The sequence below is a fragment of the Dermacentor variabilis genome, chromosome 5 (assembly GCF_050947875.1).
Source record: "Dermacentor variabilis isolate Ectoservices chromosome 5, ASM5094787v1, whole genome shotgun sequence".
NCBI classification, from domain to species: domain Eukaryota; kingdom Metazoa; phylum Arthropoda; class Arachnida; order Ixodida; family Ixodidae; genus Dermacentor; species Dermacentor variabilis.
The window spans coordinates 19605638-19629279 of NC_134572.1; the positions used below are offsets into that span (position 1 = coordinate 19605638).

The window sequence follows — 23642 nt, forward strand, 5'->3', positions numbered from 1 at the left end:
GGTAGAAGGAAAGTACGAGCTTAGGGTGGAATACGACGACGTTCGGGACTTGCCTGCACTGCCTCTCTTTTGTACATAACCTGCAAATATATTTCACGGTTTCTTTAATCCTTGTTCCACTTAGTGGTAGAGGTGAGGGGTAAGGCAGCTCGTAAAAAAAGGCGAAGAGACACGTGAGATGGCGCTTCAGTAGTCAAGGCTGATAGGTGGTAGTCTTCGCAAGAAGACAGAGCTATGTCTTGCTATGTCTTGGCTATGTCTAGCGGTAGAGCCTGGCTGTATGGTCCAAAGTTTAGAAGAGGAAGGCACGTAGAATTCTTCAAAACATTGATGACATTTTAAGTAAGTGCAATGTTATGGGCCAGGAGGACGTTCGAAAGAGGAGAGACGATGTATTCACCGTAAGGAACAGGTGGGGTGGGCGAATGAACTGCGCACGTCAAAGCTTGGCGGGGCAAGACGAACGTGCTAAGTAAGTACAAGTAGTTTCCCTTGTGTTGTCCTTGGTGTCTTTGTTCGTTGGCTTCTTATGATGTGATGAATAAATACTGGGCTTGTATTAATAAATATCTTTATTTTGCAAAAACTTCGCCATAAATGTAATTGGTTTCCCTGCCTGTCTGCCCATCGCAACCATGTTTTTGAAGGTATAAATATCAGCAAAGCTTTGTAATTCTTGCTGGGACTGACGTACATCTGTTCGCATTATCCACGTGAAAATACATTATTAAAAAAGACAACCTAGATTAATAGTGCGCAAATTCATGACATTTGTTATTCAAATCACTGTGGTCTGGCTAGTGAGCACGTTAGACAGCAATTTCTGTGTTCGTAAATTGCGACCGCCGGGTGGAAAATTAGTCTCTGTAAACTAATTATGAAAGAAACACTAACTTTGCCTGCATGCAGGGCAGGGATGTTTGTTTCAAAAACTGGAATAAACTTCAGGTACAAGGCACGAGGCCATCAGCCGTGTTTCTCTCCTTTTGTTTTCTTGCTTGTTGAAAACCATTTTCCCCCGGAGCAATAATGCACTTCTAGTCAAAGACATTCGTTGTAAAAGAAAAAAAGAAAGAAAGAAAGAACCGCAGGCTCAGGCCAGCGATTGTCCCAAGAAATTCACCAAAGCTTCCCGTGCGGAGCTTTGGTGAAAATATACGATATTCGCTGTAACACCGCACTCCTATTGCTTATGCTTTGTTAACCTGCCTGGTGGCCTTCATAAATTGCCTTGTACCGCTCCCAAACAGTGTTCTCGCAGGCGCTTCGCTGCACAGGTACTTGAAATGAATTAGATACATACAACAGTGCCCAAAAACGGGCCTGCTAATCTGGCACGCCGTGAGTGCCTCCGCCAGCACAGTGCGAACTCGGCTGCAGTCATGCGTCAGTTAGCAATTTCGTAATGGCTCTCTGCTAGTGGTTCAGCGACAACCCTAGGCCTTGTAAAGATTAGGGTAATCGCCCGCAGAAATGTTTAGTCATTTAGTCATTATGTTTTTATTTCTGGTTTAGTCTTCCGGGGGAAAAGAGGGAAGCTGAAGTACAATCTGTTCCCCAATGCTTTTCTTCGGAACAAAAAAGCAGGCAAAAAAATGTAAATAACAAATGGGGAGGGGAAAGTGGTGAAGAAAGAAGCAGAAACATCTATGGTCCCCTAAAAGGTCGGCCGCAACGCCTAGTTTTGTGACTTTCATTCGTTTACAGGAAAGAAGGAGGGGACAAACAAGAAAAACGAAAAGGCGAGGCTAATAAATAGTAATAACTATCGCCCACGAAATACGCACAACCACTGCCACACTTCGCCGGAACATTAAAAGCACATTTATAGCGGTTTAACTCTAAGAAACACGGACTGGAAGGAACAAACGTCGAAAGTTTTGAAGAAACGCGCATTAAGCTATTTCATTCACGGCAGTCAAAGCAAAAATGTGCAGCAGCCTCCCCAGAAGGGTCAAAAAGGCGCTTGAGCCATATTCGGGTTAATCTAAACAAAATAAGATGCAGAATTTTGCGTCCTCAATCCACGATCTCATTATAAGGCACGCTACAGTGTGAGACTCCGGATTAATTTTGACCATCTGGGGTTCTCTAACGTATGCCTAATACACGATACACGGGTGTTGTTACATTTCGCTCACATCGAAATGCGGCCGCTCGGTCGGGATTTGATCATGCGACCTGGTGGTTAGCAGCGAAACGCCAAAGCCACCAAGCAACCACGGGGGAGTGTTCGAGTTAAGTCTGACCGGAACTGTTCTTCCCAGAAATGATCTCTTTTGAGCTATACATGAGCCGAAAAAAGCTGAGCAGGTTCGTAATAAAAGGTAATAAAAGACAGGCAGGCGTACAAAACACGAAAACCCAGGTAGGGGGCTTGAAATATCTTTAAAAATATTAGCACATGCGCATCTCAGTGTTCGGCTAATTTGAATAAAGAAGAATTGTCACGCTTGAACCTATATGTAGAGAGAGCGCACAAGCTTGTCAATGATTGACTAGCTTGTCTTTTCTTTTTCCTTGGGTTGCCACGCGGCATAACCTTAGTATGAAATTAAATAAACGAGTCGACACTGCCTTCCCTTGAGAGGATGGCCATAGAGTTTTTGTTCATTCCTTCTTATGTGCCACTGTGCTTACTTTCAGTTGGTGTAACCAGCGTTTGTATTATGCTTTTACTTCCTTTTGTGCTTGGTTTCTATGCCTGCCTTTACACACCTGAATTTCTGCGCTCTCGCTTATCGCAGACACAATCGGGGCATGTGCAGCAGTGGTATAGACTACACTATAAAGGCAGTTTACAGGCTTTGGGGCGTGTCTACGTCCAGCCACAACAACAATAAGCTACCTTGCGTGCCCTTCTTTCTTTCTGCGTTGCGTTCTTTCCACGTTGGCGGGACGCATCACGTGAGGGAACTGCCGCTGCGCAGCAGAAACAGCGCCGTGACAGGCGTCTCACAACGCTGGCGTGATGAGGAGCGTCGCCGGTGACGTCGCGCCTCAATGTTGCACAAAACTAGACCGACAGGAAACCGCTAGCGCTGGTTAGCGCACAGTGAAATATTAGTTAACCTTAGAGTGCTGTACGTTTAACTCACACCAGTACATACACATAGCAGCTTAGTTGGAGCGTTAATGTGCGGAACGCTAATGTAATTCAATTTAGCAGAACGAGAGCGTAATGTGCGGTGTGCGAGCGCGCACCTATCTTGCCAACAGTGGAAGAAAGGACACCGTCCTGGCTCCGCCGCCGAGGCCACTGAGCAGAGCGTTGAGCCTGCATCCACTTCGTCGTTTCGGCAAGCAAATGCACTCCACGTTTCTAGAGACCCACTAGCACTCCACGCGTCAACCGCGCATGCGCCGTCGATAGCGCGACAGCACGGCGGTGGTGGTGAGAATGCGTCTCGAGCGTCCGTGTAATTGCCATCTCGATATAAACGAAAAAGTTGCAGTTTCGTCCGAAAGGGAAACCATCGATTGCGATAGCAAATACCTGGACAGCAGTACGAAGTAAGGATAGCAGTTTTATCGGCCGCATAAACTTGCAGACATTCGCTTACCGTCTAACCTAACAAGCATGGTGTCAGGGCGCACAGGCAAACATGAATACATCACACTCGATGGCCGCGGAAACTCCCTGCCGAATGCTGGCGTGAGGAAGCGCGGCAGCTGCAGCTAGTGAGGCGATCTTCGTGCTGTGTGTCGCTTCAACGCAAACTGAGCGGAGAAAACATGCGTGCACAAAGGTATGAGCCGCCGTCGCATCTAGACTCAGGCCCCGACGCAGATCGTCTTCAAGATAGGGCGCGCGCGGTCGTGCAACGCCACCTAATAAGGAGCGCTTAAAGCTCGTATATATATATATATATATATATATATATACGCCGCCGCAGCGTGAGCACGCGCTACGTCACGTTGGCGAGAACGACGTCTAGATATAGTTCGACGCACTGGCGCTGCCAACGTAACCGAACGCGGCCAGCTCTCTCCGAGGTGCCCGACGCGCGTTGGTCGCGCCGACTGCGCCGACCCACACTGCATTGCGCGAAGAGCTGCGCCCATGCCGCTTCGCCGATGGTCGCAGGCAGCCGTTCAAGGTGACGCCCGGCTTGAGGGTCGTCCTGCACATGTCCCGAAGACAGCAGCCGACGGCGCGTGCGTCGAAGCATTGGCCTTTTTCGCAGCGATCCCGTGGGCGCTACCATGTTTGATCACGTGGTGACGCTTCCATTGCTTGCTTCAACTGTCTCCGTAGCCTCCGCGTTTAAATTGGATGTGTATGACGCCGGTGCGGCTTAGCAAACCTATATTTCGGGAGATGTGAATGACACGAAGCTTTGGCCACAGCTTCAGAGAACATACAAAAGAGCTTTCGGAGCTGAACGGCGCGAGCAGCCTATATGGAATTTGTTCTAAAAGCAAGGCTAAATTTGTATTCCAAGATATCCAAGTTTTCCGCTCATTAATTTAATTATGATTGGTGTGCTTTGCGCTTCGTTTTTTATTTCGTAAATGCCTTGAAGCAGCAGCTTGTCACGTTTCTGATTCAGTAAAGTACCTCGATGCGGTCACTATGTGATTATTTTCTGCCCGATCGCTCGCAGATGTGTTCAGTTCTAATAAATTTGTTCTCGCTGCGCACAGGGCTTGAACCGCAGCTATTTTGTACATTGTAATACCTTGTGGCAAAGATGTATTATCGCTGCTAACTCGCTTACTCATGTGGACCGTCAGGAAACATTCAGCTTCGGCCACTCGTGCGCTATCGGTGTAGCCCGTAATTGATTGTGCGTATATAGTACGCATATATTAATGCACGCGCTTATTCACTTATTCTTGACACGTTGGCGATAGAGTGGGTGTAAATTTCCGTACCAGTTGGGGAAGATGCGTGTAAATCCTGTGCGCGAGACTTACTATGACAGGAAGCGACGCTACTCTCTTTGTCATTGTTTAACGAGCAGCATTTACTCTTGCCGACGTTCCGGGGCTGAAGCCTTTCCTTTGAAAGTAAGCAATACAACGCTGGCGGATGTGGAAATTTCTGTATCGCCGAAGAAAGCCGTACATATCAAAGGGCCAGTAACACGCGCTGCCAGTTGCAGCAGCGGTCGGCGAACTTGGCCATGCAGATTCATATCATTCCTTAACATATCAGACACTATTCATGCAGCCAACTACTGCACACGTCTTCAATCCACATTAATCAATCCAGCATGACTGGAGCACGTGTGCTTTAGCGAAAACTCAGTTGCATTTCCGACAGCTGATCGCACAGATCAGCTGTCCTATTACTATCGCACAGATCAGCTGGTTTGTATTGGTGTGCTGTCGCGGAGGCCACGTGCGGCGCGCCGCCGAAAGCGCCATCTAGTTTCTCTAGAACAAACTGCTCCGCGGAAAGTGTCAATAGAGGGGATGCCATTTCGGCTGGCGCAGAGTAAGTAGTGTAGCTTGGCTGTCCGCAAGCGACGCTGGGCCGCGCGCCGAAAACACCGGATTTTTAAGCGCGCCTATAATCCGACGTTATCGGCGCGCGGACGAACGTCGTTTGCGGCCACTCACGGCCCGCCGCTCGCGCTTCGCCAGCGAAATGCCATCTCCTCGATACTTTGACGTCCGCACCGTCGGCTGCTCCCTTCGGAGCAAGCGCAGAACGATCCCCAACCCGTGCGCCGCTTTGAACTGCTGTCTACGACCGTCGGCGAAGCGACGTGGGCGCCGTTATTTTTCGCGCAACACATTGTGCGCCGGCACAGTCGGCGCGATCAAGGCAGCGATGGAGCAAGAGCCATCTCGACGTCCTCCACGTTGGAACGCGTTGGCCGGTAACCTTGGCTGCACCAGTGCGTCGAAAAGTAGAGGTTGTTCTCTTCGCCAATGTGACGTAGCATGTGCACGCGCGCGCTCATACTAAGTTGGCCGCCCCGTTTCTCTCATCCCCCGGCGCCACGCGCGCGACGGAAGACGGTGCGTTTGCTCTCCTCTTTCCTCCCTTGCACGCGCGAAGTTGAGCCGCGATAACCAGCTCCCCCTTGCGCACCTTCACTCGCACGTACAGCATGCGGCGCGGCGATGGTGTTATCGTTCTTGGACTTTACACATAGCATCACAGTGACGGCGACATGAAAAATGCCCCTGGAGCGTCCATATAATTGCTTTCGCAATGAAAGCACTCGAGATGGATGTCAATTATTACTTGGGGACAAAATAAACCCTAAAAGTGTAATGTTCTTTAGAATGTACGCTAAGACAAATTTCCACCCTCGGGAGTTCGTGCTCCCCAGCAATCCTGCGTGCGTTTAATTTGTTAAAGCTGTGTTCTTTATACATTTCCAGAGCACGATCAACATGTGCGCATACGCGTGACATATGGCGTTCTTGACAGAAAATTAGCAAACGCAATGGTTGCCGTTTAATCACGTTTAATCATACGCGAAAGTAGATCGGGGCTACGGAAAATGTGCACGGTGCTTGGTACAAACTGACCGACACATAAATCGATGAAATAATGCATTATGTCAGTGTGCGCCTGCACAGTTAATAGAGGTTATACAGAAACGGATACCAAACACCAGGAGTAATGCTAGCCCTCCAATTATGAAACTATCCTCGACTCGTAACCGCCAATGTGAGCAAGGCGCCGCACCTCGACTGAAAAAGACACTACGCTTCTCAAGAATTTCCCTGGAGCACCAGCGTAGCGCAATGAACAATTCTCTCGACGGATGACGCTGCAATACATTTAGTCGAGGTAGAGTGTTGAGTTGGGGGACGTTCTAAAATGCGGGCAAGCCGCGGTGGCGGCTTGGTGGCTATCGCATTGCATTGCTAAGCACGACGTCCCGGGATCAAATCCAGGCCGCGGAGGCCGCTTTTCTGTGGGGGCGAAATGCAATAACACCCGTGTGCCGTGCTTTGAGCGCATACTAAAGATATCGAGATAGTGAAAATTAATTCAGAGTCCCACACTATGGCGTGCTTCAATCGGATCGCCGTTTTGGCATGTACAACCCCAAAAGCTAATCTCAGAAGGGAGCAATAAAGCCTCGCTTTTAAGGTAAGCGTGCTTTTGCAGTTGGATATTTCGCGACACGTTTATGGCAAAAATTCGCTGCGCGTCTCTTATCCTATTATGTCAATGTGGTGCATTTCTAGAAGGTCGAACACGTCATATCTTGTCATTAAACACCGTTTTAAGTCTGATAAAACGTGTGCTTGCTCAACAAAGTGCGCCATGTTCACTGAGGGAATTCGCGGCACGTCTTTCATCGCAATGTGGCGCCACAATAATGTAATCTGTAAAGTAAAGAAACCCTCTTTTTTTTATGGGGTTTAAAGTGCCAAAATCACTTTCTGATTATGAGGCATGCTGCAGTGGAGGACTCTGAAAACCTCGACCACCTGGGGTTCTTTAACGTGCACCTAAATCTAAGTACACGGGTGTTTTCGCATTTCGCCCCCATTGAAATGCGGCCGCCGCGGCCGGGATTCGATCACGCGACCTCGTGTTCAGCAGCCCAACACCATAGCCACTGAGCAACCACGGCGGGTTGTAAATAAAGAAACCTACATTCTGTGCATGCCATTTGTTGTGTTTCAATGAACTGTTTTTGCAAATTGAGAAAGCTACGCTTAAGAGAACAGACATCATAGGTGTGTTCGGCATAATCTTTTTTTATCACATCAGGTTGGGATCATTCTTTTGTGTACTAGGGTAAAACAAATGCTAATGCCCCTGACGTCCTTCTCAAACACCAGGACATGACTAAATCATTCGAATGAGAGGTGACGAATGCTACCACCTCCGTAATGTTACCAAGACCGGTTAATTTGTTAACATCTCTTACGTATTGATTTAGCTGTAAAACGAACCCACATAGAGAAAACAATAATAATAATAAGCTAACGAGGCACACTCACACTGGATGTTGAGCGTCCAGCCGTCCTCGAGGCCAGCACCGGAGAGCAGTGGGTTGTCGGCGCGACAGGCCAGGTATTTTCCATGGTCGTCAGTATTAGGCGCGAATGACACTGTGCTCGTCGTCACATTGTCGCCCACCGACACGTTGTCGCGCGCGAAGGAAAGCTTCTTCTTCCCCAGCCACCAGGTGAGCTGTGGCGCCGGCCGGCCACCCGTCGACTGGCACGACAGCTCCACCTTGCGGTGTGCCGACAGAGGCCGCTTCAGCGTGGTGATCCGCACGTCCAGCGGTCGAACTGCGTGGGAAACAGCATGATGCCATCCTGTTAATTAGTGGACTACATTCGTAAGATGTGAGCGCGGCAGTGCCTCAAAGGTCAACTGGAGCCAAGGAGGTGACAAAAAAAAAAACTGCTGGAGTGGAAGGAGCGCCCGCCAAGTGAAGCCACCGCGTCGCCATCTTGTCGTCGTATCTTGCCTTGCGCGGTGCTATGCGGGTCCCAAAATGTTCTAACGCGCTCGGGCGTTTTTAGAAAAGTTGACGTACAAGCAGTTGAAATGTTAGCGCTATCCTTCTCAGTTAAATAAGGTAGCAGATTAGCATTGCCTTGCGCGAGAATAAAAGAAAGCTTTATATTTAAGGCTAAGAGGAAAAGGCCGCCGCCAAATTTCCGAGGCCCTTCATGCAATAAGGATGGTAAAACACCGGCAACACCTGATGATAACGGAGATAATAATGGATACTTAAGTTTGTTGCATGTACTGCTATTTCTCATGCTACATTCCGAGTTTTTAATGGCATTTTGTTCTGACAAGTTTCACGATTCATCTATTTCTACACTGTACTAAATAAGGTGAATGAACACTAATTATTGCGTGAATTTTTTTCTATTTAGCGACAGCTGCATATTAATGCCGATAAAGTGAAAAAATGCCCACAGCGAAAAATGATCAATGATATCTGTGATCCGGAGACTTCCAATATGGCTCGCCTCATAGCCCACAGTGTTGCATTAGAACATTAAAATCCGTTAAACAATTGAAAACGACTGAAAAAGTCGGCGAACAGCGCAGCGAAGCTCTTGGCAGGCCGCTTCTTGCACCCCGAAAGATGGCCGCCGCCGCCGGTTTCACCCGAGCCCATAGGCCGGTATGGGCCATTTCCACTCCAGCGGTTTTTCTTTAACCTCCTCGACTGGAGCTAAATTTCACTTTGACCAAACTGATAATAAATTAATAGGCTACACTACTGTAGTAATCTCGACAAAGCTGCGGGGCTTGTAACTGCCTGATTTTATCGTTAGCGGCACCTAAATAGGACCTAAGCAGATTACGCGTGCATCTAGTGGCTAGCGAATGTGAAGCAAGCCCAAGCACGCCAGTTTTGAGATCGTTTAGCGCGCCACGGGTGCCGCCTAATCACGGAAGTCATGACGAGGAACCGCGATTTCCAAGTTATGCGTCACTTCCGACGAGCGGTAGTGGCGGCAGATTTCGTATGTTTTTTTCAACTTTTGGTGCCGAAAACGTTTACACTTGAGAGCCTTTAGAGACGTGTCCACTCGTGTTTAAAACATAAGGTTTTGCAGGGAGGTTGCTCTAGATCTTCACGATTTGAAACGAGGATTCTTGTGCAGGCCAGAACTTTGTTGTCGTTGGCCTTCCACGGCGCGCCTGAGCTGACACCCACAGAGACAAGGGTGCATAATCAAAAGTTGACTTATGATAACACCTGAAAGGTGACAGAGAAGTGTGGTGCAAAGATACGCAAGAGAGGCGGTTTCATGATATCATTGCTGAGCACTATTTAAAGCTGTAACTTTTGAATGCAGAGAGTGCAGATAACGTTTTAGTGCTAACCGCTATTTGCCCTGAAATGAATGCGTAAATGCTCTGTGTTCTTAAGTTGTTCTTAGATTCCAGAAGCTATTGGACAATAATTTTAACAAGTTGTTGCACCAAACACAGCTATCTGTGTGCAAAGCATTGGACAAGGTATCATGTGTATGCGTGTTTATGTTGTCACACATGCGCGAGCTGGGTTCCTATGCCTTCAGTCATTTAGCAGTAAAAAAGAATGATAAAGCAGACACTTAAAATACAAGGAAATACCAACAATATACAACGACCTATAGGTCAGCACATGCCATCGAAACGTTTTGTGACGTGCCAAGAATTACAGAAATAGGCTCTCGCTTGTCTTTTGTTTCCTACCACATCTACTCCTCGCTACACTGTAATACAAAGCTTTCACGTCACGACGTTATCTTCATATGAAACGGCCTTAGAAAACTGCTACACCGAAAAGTATAACTGGGCTCGCGTTCCCCCTACTTTTGTTGTTTTCACTCATAATATACTTGATAGATGGACCGCGACTCCGCCCTTCTCCGCCTGGTTCTGATGGCGTGAAGCATTGCCGTGTGCGAGATCGTATGCTTACGGGTAGCCCAGCGCGGCTTTGTTCGCAGAGACATTTCCGGCGGCACCAGAATGGCCCCAAAGTAGCGGCACTGAGCGACAATGGGCTGTTGTTGCCCATCCACGGCGTCAACAGCGTTACAAGGCTCGCGATCAATGAGCGTACGGTTATAGTATGCGCTCCACGCATTCCCGCATCCGAGAATATACAGGGTTGTGACGAAGGGCGTAGAAATGGTGGGCTCTGTATGTAATCTCTTCGAACAAAAGAGGTGCATTAGCTGGCTGACAAAGCTACTCAGATAGGTAAATGACTGTCCGTTTAGGCTTATTGTCTTCACAGCAGCTATTATCCAACAGAAGGCTCGGCATGTTCTGCACGCGTGCAGAGTCACGTGTGCAGAGGCAAGTGCAGAGACACCTGCGTATACTTCTGCACACGTGCCCAGCACGAAGATAAGTTACAGAGGCGTAATAAGATGCTACCACATAGTCGGTCAAGACAGTGGTTGCGACCAACGGTATTTAGCTCAAACGGATTTAAATGCGGCTCCACGCTTTGTAACATCCTTTAAGACTGAAGCAGACACAGACATCGCTTAATCAGAACCAAATAAAGCCGTGTGGTTTGCATGCTATGCAAGATTGTCCCGATGAACTTTATTTAAAAACGCTATGGAATACAGGGACCACGCCGCTTGAGTTGCGCATCGCGCGCTTAAGCGTATCACGTAACCTGTAAAAACGAGAACAATTGTCCGGCTTGTGGGGACTACAGCGAACGCTTGAGACTTGGTTTTATAATGCCCAACTTTCAACATTTGTCGCAGAAACTTCCCGCAGATTGGCCTTTCTCGGAGAATACTCGATTACTTCCTATTTGAAAAAGTCGAGCTTCAACTCGACACGAGGCTAACAAAGCTATCCTATAGTTCTTCTTAACTATTCTGGTCGACTCTTGTCTATAGTGTTCATACTCTGTCCGCGCGTATTGTGATGTGTTGTGATGTCTCTACCTCCCACTTCGCCCCTAATGCTTCACTTTCCCTGTCTTTTCTCTCCTCTTCAAAGGTAAGGTGTGCTGCCAATTTATATAGACAAATTTTGATAACCTTATTCTCAGCCTTCCGATTATAGGTTTTCATTATTAACAATAATTGTAATAATTACACCGCTACTGTCAGGAGCTACCTGCCAGGCCCATCGGGAACATCGTCTTCTCCAGCAGGGGCTGCCTGTGTGCTTAAACAGAGTCATCAAGAACCACTGAGTGAAGCCAAGACGCTACTCACGATTCATGTTGATGGTGACGGAGGATGAACGCGGCAGAGTCAGGTTCGTGTTGGAAGCCTGGCAGGTATATGTGGCGAGCAGGTCAGAGCGCTGCAGCCTCTTGATAACGAGCTCGTTGCGGACCACGTCCAATGGCGAGAGCGCGTACTTGTCGTCCACGAGCTCGGGGCCTCGCCACCAAGTCACCGATGGGGCTGGACGACCTGCAAATGAACAACGAGATACGGTCGCGCTTCAGACAGGCCAAAGGCGATGTACTCGAGGGGTTACAAGATTCATCGCAAGCCCCTCATAAAAGTGTGCAGCAGAACGCAGGATACCCCAGCACCACAACACAGGCGTAAACAGCGTATTGCTGTTGCTTCGCTCAAGCACGTCATGACCTCCACTGCCTTCCGCCGCTACCCCCTACCCTATACTTTTGTTTGTCTCCCACCACCATCGTGCACAACTAATACTTTGTGCTTTTCAATGTCAAGCAGTTGAAGAAATCAGAAAAGGCATTGCTTATCAGAAATATAATGATACAAAAGATGCATTTATTGACGAGGGAGAAACAATAAAGCACAACTCAAATAAGCCTCGGCTCAGAAGAAAATGTTACACCGCAAAGAATTCTACCTGTATTGGAGACGCACTGTCTTTCTTTTTTTTTATGAATCCCACTTTACGAAATACTTTATCCGCAAAATTGTTCGTTCTTGGGAAAAATGTTGAAGCTTTCTTTAAGTTGAGTCTTCCACCCTTCAAACATTGAAACCTTTAAACAAAAAATATCACTGCCGGAACAGCTGCATGCGTGACATGTGAATGTGTGAGTAGAACATATTTATCTGCATGAAATCTAGTTTGTTGACTGCTTGACCAGCTATTCACGAGCAACGACGGTGCAGCGTCAGTTTCCTGGTCACACAGTTCGTTCATGTGCAAGAGATCATCACATGTTGCTGACTAAATTAGATATGATAGGCACGGCACTCGAAGACAGCTCTGTTTATTCCTTGGTTGCACGCAGAAACGACTAGAGTAAGTCCTGAAAATAAGTTTTATAAACCTGTAATTATACAGCATTCATTAACACATACTTAATCGGTCCTATTCAATTTATGACCGAAAGTAGAATTTCCTTTTTCACAGACCAGTGGTGGAGTTGGACAGCCAAAAAACACTTTTCAGCAACGAGTATTTCTTCTTGCTTTTTTTACTGACTGCGCACAAAAGAGTAAGTAGGCAGGCTTTAGTAGAGCCGGATATACCGATACACAATTTAAAATATGTAACTTCCCATTCGCCATAAATACTCACACACACGTTTAACGTTTAACGCTAGAACGTTATCTAGTGAGGCGAGTCTAGCAGTGCTATTGGAGGAATTAGAGGGCAGTAAATGTGATATAATAAGGCTCAGTGAAGTTAGGAGCACAAATGAAGCATATACAGTGCTAAAAAGCGGGCACGTCCTGTGCTACCGGGGCTTAGCGGAGAGGCGAGAACTAGGAGTCGGATTCCTGATTAATAAGAATATAGGTGGTAACGTACAGGAATTCTATAGCATTAACGAGAGGGTGACAGGTCTTGTTGTGAACCTTAATAAGAGGTGCAAATTGAAGGTCGTACAGGTGTACGCCCCTACATCCAGTCATGATGACCAGGAAGCCGAAAGCTTCTATGAAGACGTGGAATCGGCGATGGTTACGGTCAAAACAAAATACACCGTACTGATGGGCAACTTCAATGCCAAGGTAGGAAAGAAGCAGGCTGGAGACAAGGCAGTGGGGGAATATGGCATAGGCACTAGGAATAGCAGGGGATAGTTATTAGTAGACTTTGCAGAACAGAATAATATGCGGATAATGAATACCTTCTACCGCAAGCGGGATAGCCGAAAGTGGACGTGGAGGAGCCCGTATGACCAGACTAGAAATGAAATAGACTTTATACTCTGCGCTAAACCTGGCATCATACAAGATGTGGACGTGCTCGGCAAGGTGCGCTGCAGTGACCATAGGATAGTAAGAACTCGAATTAGCCTAGACTTGAGGAGGGAACGGAAGAAACTGGTACATAAGAAACCGATCAATGAGTTAGCGGTAAGAGGGAAAATAGATTAATTCCGGATCAAGCTAGAGAACAGATATTCGGCTTTAACACAGGAGGAGGACCTTAGTGTTGCTGGAATGAACGACAATCTTATGGGCATCATTAAGGATTCTGCAATAGAAGTCAGTGGCAACTCCGTTAGACAGGATACCAGTAAGCTATCGCAGGAGACGAAAGATCTGATCAGGAAACGCCAATGTATTAAAGCCTCTAACCCTACAGCTAGAATAGAACTGGCATAACTTTCGAAGTTAATCAACAAGCGTAAGACAGCTGACATAAGGAAGTATAATATGGATAGAATTGAACATGCTCTCAGGAACGGAGGAAGCCTAAAAGCAGTGAAAAAGAAACTAGGAATAGGCAAGAATCAGATGCATGCGTTAAGAGGCAAAGCGGGCAATATCATTACTAATATGGATCAGATCGTTCAAGTGACTGAGGAGTTCTATAGAAGGAAGGAAGGAAGGCAAAAGTGGAGAAGGAAGGCAGGGAGGTTAACCAGTTTAGCCTAACCGGTTTGCTACCCTACACATGGCAGCGTGATGGGGGGATGAAAGATGGGGAGAAGAGATAGAGAGCACATAACACGGCACACACATTGTTGGTTACAGTATGTCACTCTTGTGCGGTACGTGACATCACTGTCACAGCCGCTTGTCCAAGCCCGTCTCCTTCATAAACCGAACTAGTCCCTTCGTCGCCTTCAGCTGCGATGTCTTCTGTCGGCGATATGTGAAAACGGTTGCAACTGACAATGGTCTATTGTCAAGATGCGCTAGAACGGACGCCATGGACTGTCTCGGAACATTATATTCAGGACAGTCGCACAGAATGTGTTCCAGCGTCTCCTCGCAAAGACAGGCATTGCAGAGAGCGTTGTCGGCCATTCCAATGCGAAACGAGTAGGATTTCGTGAAGGCCACCCCTAGCCATAAGCGATAAAACAGGGTGGCCTACAGTTCTATAGAGATTTATACAGTACCAGTAGCACCCACGACGATAATGGAAGAGAGAATAATCTAGAGGAATTTGAAATCCCACAAGTAACGCCGGAAGAAGTAAAGAAAGCCTTGGGAGCTATGCAAAGGGGGAAGGCAGCTGGTGAGGATCAGGTAATAGCAGATTTGTTGAAGGATGGTGGGCGCATTCTTCTAGAAAAACTGCCCGCGCTGTATACACAATGCCTCATGACCTCGAGCATACCGTAATCTTGGAAGAACGCTAAAATAATCATAATTCATAAGAAAGGGGACGCCAAAGACTTGAAAACTTATAGACCGTTCAGCTTACTTTCCCTTGCCTACAAAGTATTTACTAAGGTAATTCCAAATAGAATCAGGAACACCTTAGACTTCCGTCAACCAAAGGACCAGGCAGAATTCCGTAAAGGCTACTCAACAATAGACCATATTCACACTATCAATCAGGTGATAGAGAAACATGCGGAATATAACCAACCCTTATATATAGCTTTCATTGATTACGAGAAATCGTTTGATTCAGTCGAAACCTCAGCAGTCTTGGAGGCATTGCGGAATCAGGTTGTAGACGAGCCGTATGTAAAAATACTGAAAGATATCTATAGCGGCTCCACAGCCACCGCAGTCATCCATAAAGAAAGCAACAAAATCCCAACAAGGAAAGGCGTCAGGCAGGGAGATACGATCTCTCCAATGCTATTCACAGCGTGTTTACAGGAGATATTCAGAGACCTGGAGTGGGAAGAATTGGGGATAGAAGTTGATGGAGAATACCTTAGCAACTTGCGATTCGCTGATGATATTGCCTTGCTTAGTAACTCAGGAGACCAATTGCAATGCATACTCACTGACCTGGAGAGACAAAGCAGAAGGGTGGGTCTGAAAATTAATCTGCAGAAAACTAAAGTAATGTTTAACAGTCTTGGAAGAGAACAGCAGTTTACGATAGGTAGCGAGGCACTGGAAGTGGTAAGGGAATACATCTACTTAGGACAGGTAGTGACTGCAGATCCGGATCATGAGACTGAAATAATCAGAAGAATAAGAATGGGCTGGGGTGCGTTTGGCAGGCATTCTCAGATCATGAACAGCAGGTTGCCATTATCCCTCAAGAGAGAAGTACATAACAGCTGTGTCTTACCAGTACTCACGTACGGGGCAGAAACCTGGAGGCTTACGAAAAGGGTTCTACTGAAATTGAGAGCGACGCAACGAGCTATGGAAAGAAGAATGATGGGTGTAACTTTAAGGGATAAGAAAAGAGCAGATTGGGTGAGGGAACAAAGGCGGGCAAATGACATCTTAGTTGAAATCAAGAAAAAGAAATGGGGCATGGGCCGATATGTAATGAGGAGGGAAGATAACCGATGGTCATTTAGGGTTATTGACTGGATTCCAAGGGAAGGGAAGCGTAGCAAGGGGCGGCAGAAAGTTAGGTGGGCGACTGAGATTAAGAAGTTTGCAGGGACAACATGGCCACAATTAGTACATGACCGGGGCAGTGGGAGAAGTATGGGAGAGGCCTTTGCCCTGCAGTGGGCGTAACCACGCTGATGATGATGATGATGATGACTGACACACATGTCAGAATCAAACATACTGAGCCTAAAAAAATCAATGTAGACAAAATGAGAAACAAACCGAAGTAGAGGCGAGCACCCGCATTAAGTAAGAGTGTATGTACACTGTTCAATAACAACACCAAACGCAGATGTCATAAGCCCTTAAAAAAATCCATAGTTGTGGTTCCAGTCTACATATAGGCGTCTTACTTTCATAATTTCAGTCATTATGTAATTCTGCTGCACCGCAGTGCTTGTAAAGAATGAAGATGGTAAATCTTACCTACAAACTATATAAAACAAGTGAGCAACATCATTTCTCCTACATTTTCCAACATTCTTGCTGAGATTTCCAAAGAAAGCTTCTGTAGGCCCCTCCATAAATAAATCAGTGGCTAGCGTACAACAGCGCGTATAGACTATTCTGCATCTAAAACGTTAATATTCTCCAGCTTCATTTCTTGAAGAGCGTACGTGATCGCACCGACTTCTTAATCGTGAATGATGCAGTAACCACACCATATCGAAACTATAATTTGCCTGGATATATTTATGTTGTATAGATCAAATTCACTACGTTAGAATAATTTCCGATGTACTGCTGACGTTAGCGGAATTATCGTCATTAAAATATTCCTTGTTGAAAAACACTTTTCGCGCGTCTCCGGTAATACAAAAACTAAGCGTATTTCTAACGCCCGTGAGGTATAGCTGCGAAATAAACGGCCATTATTATCGCCTTCAAAAATGGTTGGCCTCGAGAAACAAGCGCCTTTTATGAAGTGCCACAGCGCCGACAATTTAATTATAAGCGCTGATCATAACGACTCTCAAGCAAGGATGACTCGCAGCCATTCGGAGTTTATGGTCCGCAACACAGTCGTCAACAAAAGCGAAATTCCCAGCCGGGATGGCGCAACTGATGTGGGCAATTGCTTCTTTCATCTTGCAAACTGCTTTCTGGAGACTCAAAAGTGTGCGCAGAGTATGCATTCTATAGCAGGGTCGTCGCCGGATGCGAGAAGCCTTAGTCGTGGTAGGGAAGTAGCGTATGTGGAGGCCTATGCCTAGTCATTAAATGAAGCCGGAGCTGTTGACGTTCTCCTTCGCAAAATCTATACTACATAGAAAGGACGCACCACAATGGCTTTGAAAGGCGCCGCCCGAAAGGAGCGTTATGCTGTAAATGAGAGATCAGGGCGGGAGTTAAGGCTCTGCGCGACAGCTAGCCACATCGTCGTTCAAGGAGGCGTAAACTACACAAGGGGATAGTTGTACTATTTCGGAGCGCGGCAGTGTTGATGCCGGTGGCAGAGTTTAAAACAATGACGACTCAATGTATCTGCGTAGAAAACGCCGGACGCTGCGAACAGTGCAAACGAGTGTCCTTTTTCATCGGGACAATGCAAACCTTCATAGAGACGCCGAGTTTGATGAGGGACTGCAGGTTTGCCGTAGAGTTGCTGGTCTACTGAAAGTGTTGTGGCGGCACTGGGGTTACTTAACGTGTTGAAGTATACAAAGGAAGCACGGGAACCAACAAAGTCTGTACAAAGATCGGAGGTCGAGAAGGAGAAAAGATGTGGAGAAGACGGAGGAAATCGCTTTGCAGTAAAGAGAAAGAGCAAGGAGAGGAGATGTAGGAAGGTTAACAATACGAACGTCCGGTATGCTAGTGTACATTAACGGTAAGGGAAATAAGAAGTAGAGGAAGCACTGCGTGCACACAGTACGGTGCATAGCAGGATTACAATAGGTCACTGAGGCTGGCGTTCTTCAACAACTACAGTAGCGCAAGAATAGCTTTCTGCAGCAACGTTATGAGCTGAAACAAGCAAAATAGTGCAAATGGCAGCAGCAATAATTGCCGTTTACGCATTCTCCACACCCGTGTAGATGTTGAGGAAATAGAGAAGCGCTCCATATGAAAACAGCAACCCGCTTTCGTAAGCCCGAGGCACGGTCATATGGAAGGAGGATAAGGAACAAGAGAGATGACCGCAAGGAACTTAGTCAGTGCAAATATCGGCCAGTTATCCTGTTCTCTTTGGAAAATTAGGCTACGGGAAATAAAGGAAAGCCTTCGGAACCGTCCCAAGACTGACCAGAGCCATGCTCCTGCAGTTACGTGAAAGCCAAAGCTAAATGGGAAAGAAATGAAACCCAACTAAGACGGACACTCTGTTTCTTGCCGTAGTTTCTTCTCTTTTACTGCTATAAGCGTGAGTGCGGCTCTTGCAGCACAGAACAAGACTCTAGGGATGGGCAGCCATTCCTATAGCCACGACAGGCCGAGAACTCAACGGCACGGCGGAATGCGGCACAGAGCTGCTCCATTTTCTTCGCTACTTCAGCCTTTCCCTGGGTGATGAAGGAGCCGAAACGGGCACGCGGAGTGTGGCTAGCACACCGGTTTGCATGGCGCTCACGTTCCCTTACCCTTCCGTATACCCTCCCTTGTGGCTTCGATCTCGCACTCTGGGAGGCTCAGTCATTTCCAGCTTGTTTCCGCGCGTGTGGACCCTTTGCCACGCCGATCACGGGTCAGGAATTAGAAGCGCCGCCTTTCTTTCTGATTGCGCGACTATTGCCGCTCCCTATACGGCGGCGGTTCTCGGTGGCCTCCTCTTCGCGTGAAGTCTTCGTTGCAGCAAAAGTGTGGTTAGTAATCCATGATCCATAGACACACGCCGCGAAAAGCTATGCGCAAGAAAGCAGGCACTGCAAAACTGCGCTTTTACTCGTCTTACCTCTGTGTGCTTGGGAATGCGCTATTGCAACACATTTCGTAAGCGGTCAGCAAGAAAGAAAAATAAATGAAATAAAGCGCGTCCCCGAAATGACCAGCGTGGTGCACCGACCTGCAGTTTCGTTCTTATTGCTTCGGCCGAGTTTTCAGTAGCAATTGCAACACATCCCAACCACCTATTGCGAAAACATTGCAAACCAGGTTCTTCAGCGGCTGATGTTAGGCCCGTCCTTGGTTCATCCGACACCATCATGTTACACAACCTACTGCAGATGTCAACATGCAAAACTACAGATGTTGAACAGACTAAGAGATGGGCGAGCATCCTCATGGAAAGCCCATACGAGAAGGAACGAGTCGGACGCGTCACCGCAGAGCCACGGGAAACTATGCTTGACTTCCAAACAGCCGCATCAGTTAAGCGCCATTTAGGCATAAGCGTCGACACCTAGTTCTCATATTGCTTCCCTTTTCGCAGATGGCGCCGCGGCAAAACAACGCCGCACTTCTCCCAAGTGTCGGGCGTGGCCCTCAAAAAGCTATACCTGCAACCTCGTTCCTGCTGCGTGTGAGTTAAGTATGAGGTTACTATATAAACTAGACAATCATAACAAGAAGCCATAACTAGCCACTGCGGGAAGTGATAGCGGCAAATGCTGGGTGTTTCAGCGAACACTTCCAATTATATTAAAGAATTCCCTGTCGCAGATAGCACAATTCTAGTCCATGAGCTGATCTACTCGAGGAGGCGGAAATTAATTGCACAGAAACTGAAAGGTATGGTCAACTAATTTAGAAAATATCACTAATTAAGTGTTCAACTAATTACCTTATGGCAAATATTCCAATTTACAAATTCTAGCGGGTGAGACTGCAAGGTACATTGACTCAAGAGCAATTGTGTAGATGACACCATTTACGAGATATGCGCCGTCGAACTTGCGGTGAAAATGCACTCTCGTTCCATTCACTTTCTTAACAAAACGTCGTATTACGCATTCAAGCACAAAATTAACTGGAACACCAATTCATTTCTCCGCAAAGTTCGGGAATTAATATCTCGAAACTGGCGTCATCCTGAGAATTTGTTCCAAGTGGATCGGCTTTGCGAACTACCCTGCTAGAATTCGTAAATTGCAATATGTGCCATAAGGTAATTAGAACTTAATTTGTGACCTTTTTGTTAATTAGTCGATTATGCATTTAAACTTTTTGTATAAGTCCGCCTCTTCGAGTAGAGCAGCTCACAGACTATAATTGTGCTAACCGCCACAAGCAATTTTTAAAAATTTTATTGTGTACAGTGAAACAACCGGTATAGCAAATTAAGGTAACCTTAGCTCATTCAAACATGTGGCCCGAACATCAGCGTTTCCGGAAATACCAGCACGAAGAAAAATCTGGCGCAATCGTCTATGGGAGCCTCTTAACGGGCGCTCAGCTACCGTGGTAACATCTAGATATGGGTGTTTCGCCCCGTCTTGAATTTGCCTTCGTCTAAAGCATGGTCGTAGCTGCAAAGATAAAGCTTCCCTGAACTGAAATTGTAAAAAAATGTATTGCTTCTGCCTTATATATCTCTTGCGTTATTATTTCCTCAAATATACAGTACTAGTTTACGAAGAAAACGGAACCGCACAATTCAAAACAATGCACAGTAAGCGCGAAGCTCGTGTTTCTTTAACTTTACCGGCCGGCCCGTACTGTTTACGTAGATATATCTCTGCAACCTCGCGCAAGTGTTTGCCCCTTAGGCCACTCGTACGTAACTTCCTAATGACAGAAAACCAATTCCCACGTACTGCGTGGAAGAACGTGAAAAATTGCCCAAATCTGTTCTTGAAAATTTTGTCTTTTTCTATTTCTGTATTGCATTGTGTTCAAGTCAATGTTAAATGGCAAAACCTGGAATTGTTCGAACGATTATGCTCGTACCAGAATAGAGAGAGAGAGAGAGAGAGAGAGAGAGAGAGAGACGGCAATCAACCAGGGTACGTATTCTCAAACGATTCACTTCAGTAGTATCGACGTCAGGCGCGCACTGATTGGCTAGTTCAGCAAACTCGCATTACGTAGTACTCAACCAGCCAATCAACTCCTCTGATTTTACCAAAGTAGGCAATCACCACGCGCCGATGTCAAAGGCGTGGCTAAGACGATAGTATCACCGGAAGTGATCGTTTCAGAATGCGGCGCCAGAGGCGAGTTTCCAGTTGGCTACCCTGCAGTGGGGTGGGTGATGTACGGGCTGGAATACGGGCAAACAGAGAGAGAGAGAGGAAGAAAGAACAGGGACGGGTAACAAAAAAGGCGTTCAATTCCCAGGCATTCACACAGGCCTGTCGATCTAAAGAAGCGAAATAGCGCTTGCGCGGCCATCTGATGCGATGTTAAATCGCGTCGATGTTGCAAAATTCTTTCTTCCGACAGAGGCTGGTCGTCCAATTGGTTCAGCAGGACAGAAAGTGATTGTCCCTGCACACTGTACTGCGGGAACTCGCAAAGAACATGCCGAATCATTTCCGCGTCACCGCAATCGCCACATCCTGTGGTGTCCGCCATCCGTATGCGGAACGCGTAGGCATTGGAGAACGGGATTCATAACCTTCTTCATAAGTCGAACGAGCAGCTTGATCGGCATGTTCATTGCCGATGATACCACAGCGACTTGGTAGCCACTGAAAAATTATTGTGAAAGAATGTCTGTCAAGACTGCGAAATTTCAGGATTAGATTTCTTACTGCCTGATTGGGCTCCGTTTACATTGGCTAATGCCTATTTGCCGAACGGAATCCGGCGCACTGATCACCTGGACTCGCTCGGCCGAAACAGTTCTAATGCAATGCTCCTGGCAGGAAACTTTAATTCGTATCATACTTCTTGGGGCCTTAAAACGGATATTTGTGGAAAGAGCTTGTGGAATTTGATGCGTGACAACAATTTTCAATGTCATAATTCAGGTCGAAGTACTTTTTACATGGGCGGTCCTCTTCTTCATTAAACCTGACTTTCTCTTCTGCTCATATGTCTATTTCATCTTGGGACATCTTTGACAATGGAACAAGTAGCGATCACTTACCCATTACTTTTGAAATTTTGCTTTCACATCGGGATCCTATTGTATGGCAAAGACGGCTCAATAATTATAAAACTTATAAATCTCCTATTAATGTAGGTTCATCAGCACTGACCACTTGTGATGAGCAACGGAGAGCTGACTCTGTGGTATCGCTTTTAAATTCTGCTTTCAGACCAAGGAGTTTTCGGTTATGCCTGGTAGCTTACCGTCAATCTCATCTTCGTGGAAGGAAGCTTGCTCACGGGATAATAGATGAAGAAAAGCAGCGTAGAAAAGTCCCCAACATAATCATTCACGAAACACTAAATGGACTATAAATTGTATGCAGCTGTGTTCAAAAGAACTGTGGCGATAGCTAAAGACGAACAAAAAGATGCGCTACATTCAGCTTTGTTGAAACCAGAAAGAAGATCAGCACTTTCTAGGTTTTTAATGAAACAAAAAATCTGTTCAACAGTCCTTAATTATGGTCCCATTGTGCTATTATATCCCCGAGAGAAGCGGCGCATTCACTAAATGAGATCGCAAAAGGGCTTGAAGCACGCTTTTCTTCACAGTGTCCCATACCTAGGAGGTTTAAAAGTTCGGCATCTGAGTTTGTAAAAGTTTCCATGTATTAATTATCGGATGTCATCTTAACTACTCACAATTGGCTCCTGCACCAGACGGTATCACAACTGCTATGATTAAGTTACTGTTTGACTCTTTCCCAAATGAACTCTTGAATATTGTTAACTGTTCACTACAATATAGATGGATCCCGACCTTTCGGAAAATTGCAAAAATCGTGCTATTACTTAAAAATCAAAACTTCAGGTACATCTTGGTCAACATTCGGCAAATTGCTCCTATTTCGAATCTTGTCGAAATTGTAGAAAATGTAATCCATCCAGGCTCAATGACTTCACTCTTTGTCAGGGCATTCTGAGCTCGAGACAAATAGGATTTAGGTCCCAATGTTCCATATGGTCTGCTCACGTTGATTTATAAAACCGCATTCGACTCTCAGGACTATCAGGAGGTGTATCAGCATTGGTAACTTTAGATATTGCAAACGCATATGACATTGTTGAACATGGAATTTTAATTTCTAGATTAGTAAGATCTGCTGTTCCAGACAATTTAGTGGCCTGGATACAAGAGTTCGTTTCGGGTAAAGAATTCTTTTGTGTCAAGGATGCAGTGACATTGGGTACTTAAAACAGACGAGAGGTGTACCACAGGGATCAGTTCTTTCACCCCTTTTGTTTAATATTTTGTTATCTTCTGTCCCAGTTTAGCTGGATGTGCAATTCTGTCTCTATGCTCATGGCATTGCATTTTTCTCTTCATCACGGGATATCAATACGCTATACTAAATTTTGCAATAATATTTGTCTGAACTAGAGCCCTTGCTGGACGGACTGTCCTTTTCGCTTAACTTCCAAAGTGCTCCTTATTTGTGTTTCCATTGTCAAATGCCGTTTTCATTTATCTTCATTGCCAAAATGAACCGATACCGCAAGTTGCAGCCTTGAAGTACTTATGG

The 23642-nt window shown here is 46.3% G+C and overlaps 1 protein-coding gene across 9 annotated transcripts in view; it reads right to left on the reverse strand.

Moving 5' to 3' along the window:
* Nucleotides 1–23642, reverse strand: part of LOC142582334 (irregular chiasm C-roughest protein-like) — a 940430-nt gene that overhangs the window by 29026 nt on the left and 887762 nt on the right. For all 9 annotated transcript variants that reach the window (XM_075691923.1, XM_075691922.1, XM_075691926.1 and 6 more), the window contains 2 exons: nucleotides 11641–11844; nucleotides 7927–8223 (listed from right to left, as the gene is read on the reverse strand). In XM_075691923.1, the coding sequence (XP_075548038.1) occupies nucleotides 7927–8223; nucleotides 11641–11844 (501 nt within the window). The remainder of the gene's footprint in view (nucleotides 1–7926; nucleotides 8224–11640; nucleotides 11845–23642) is intronic.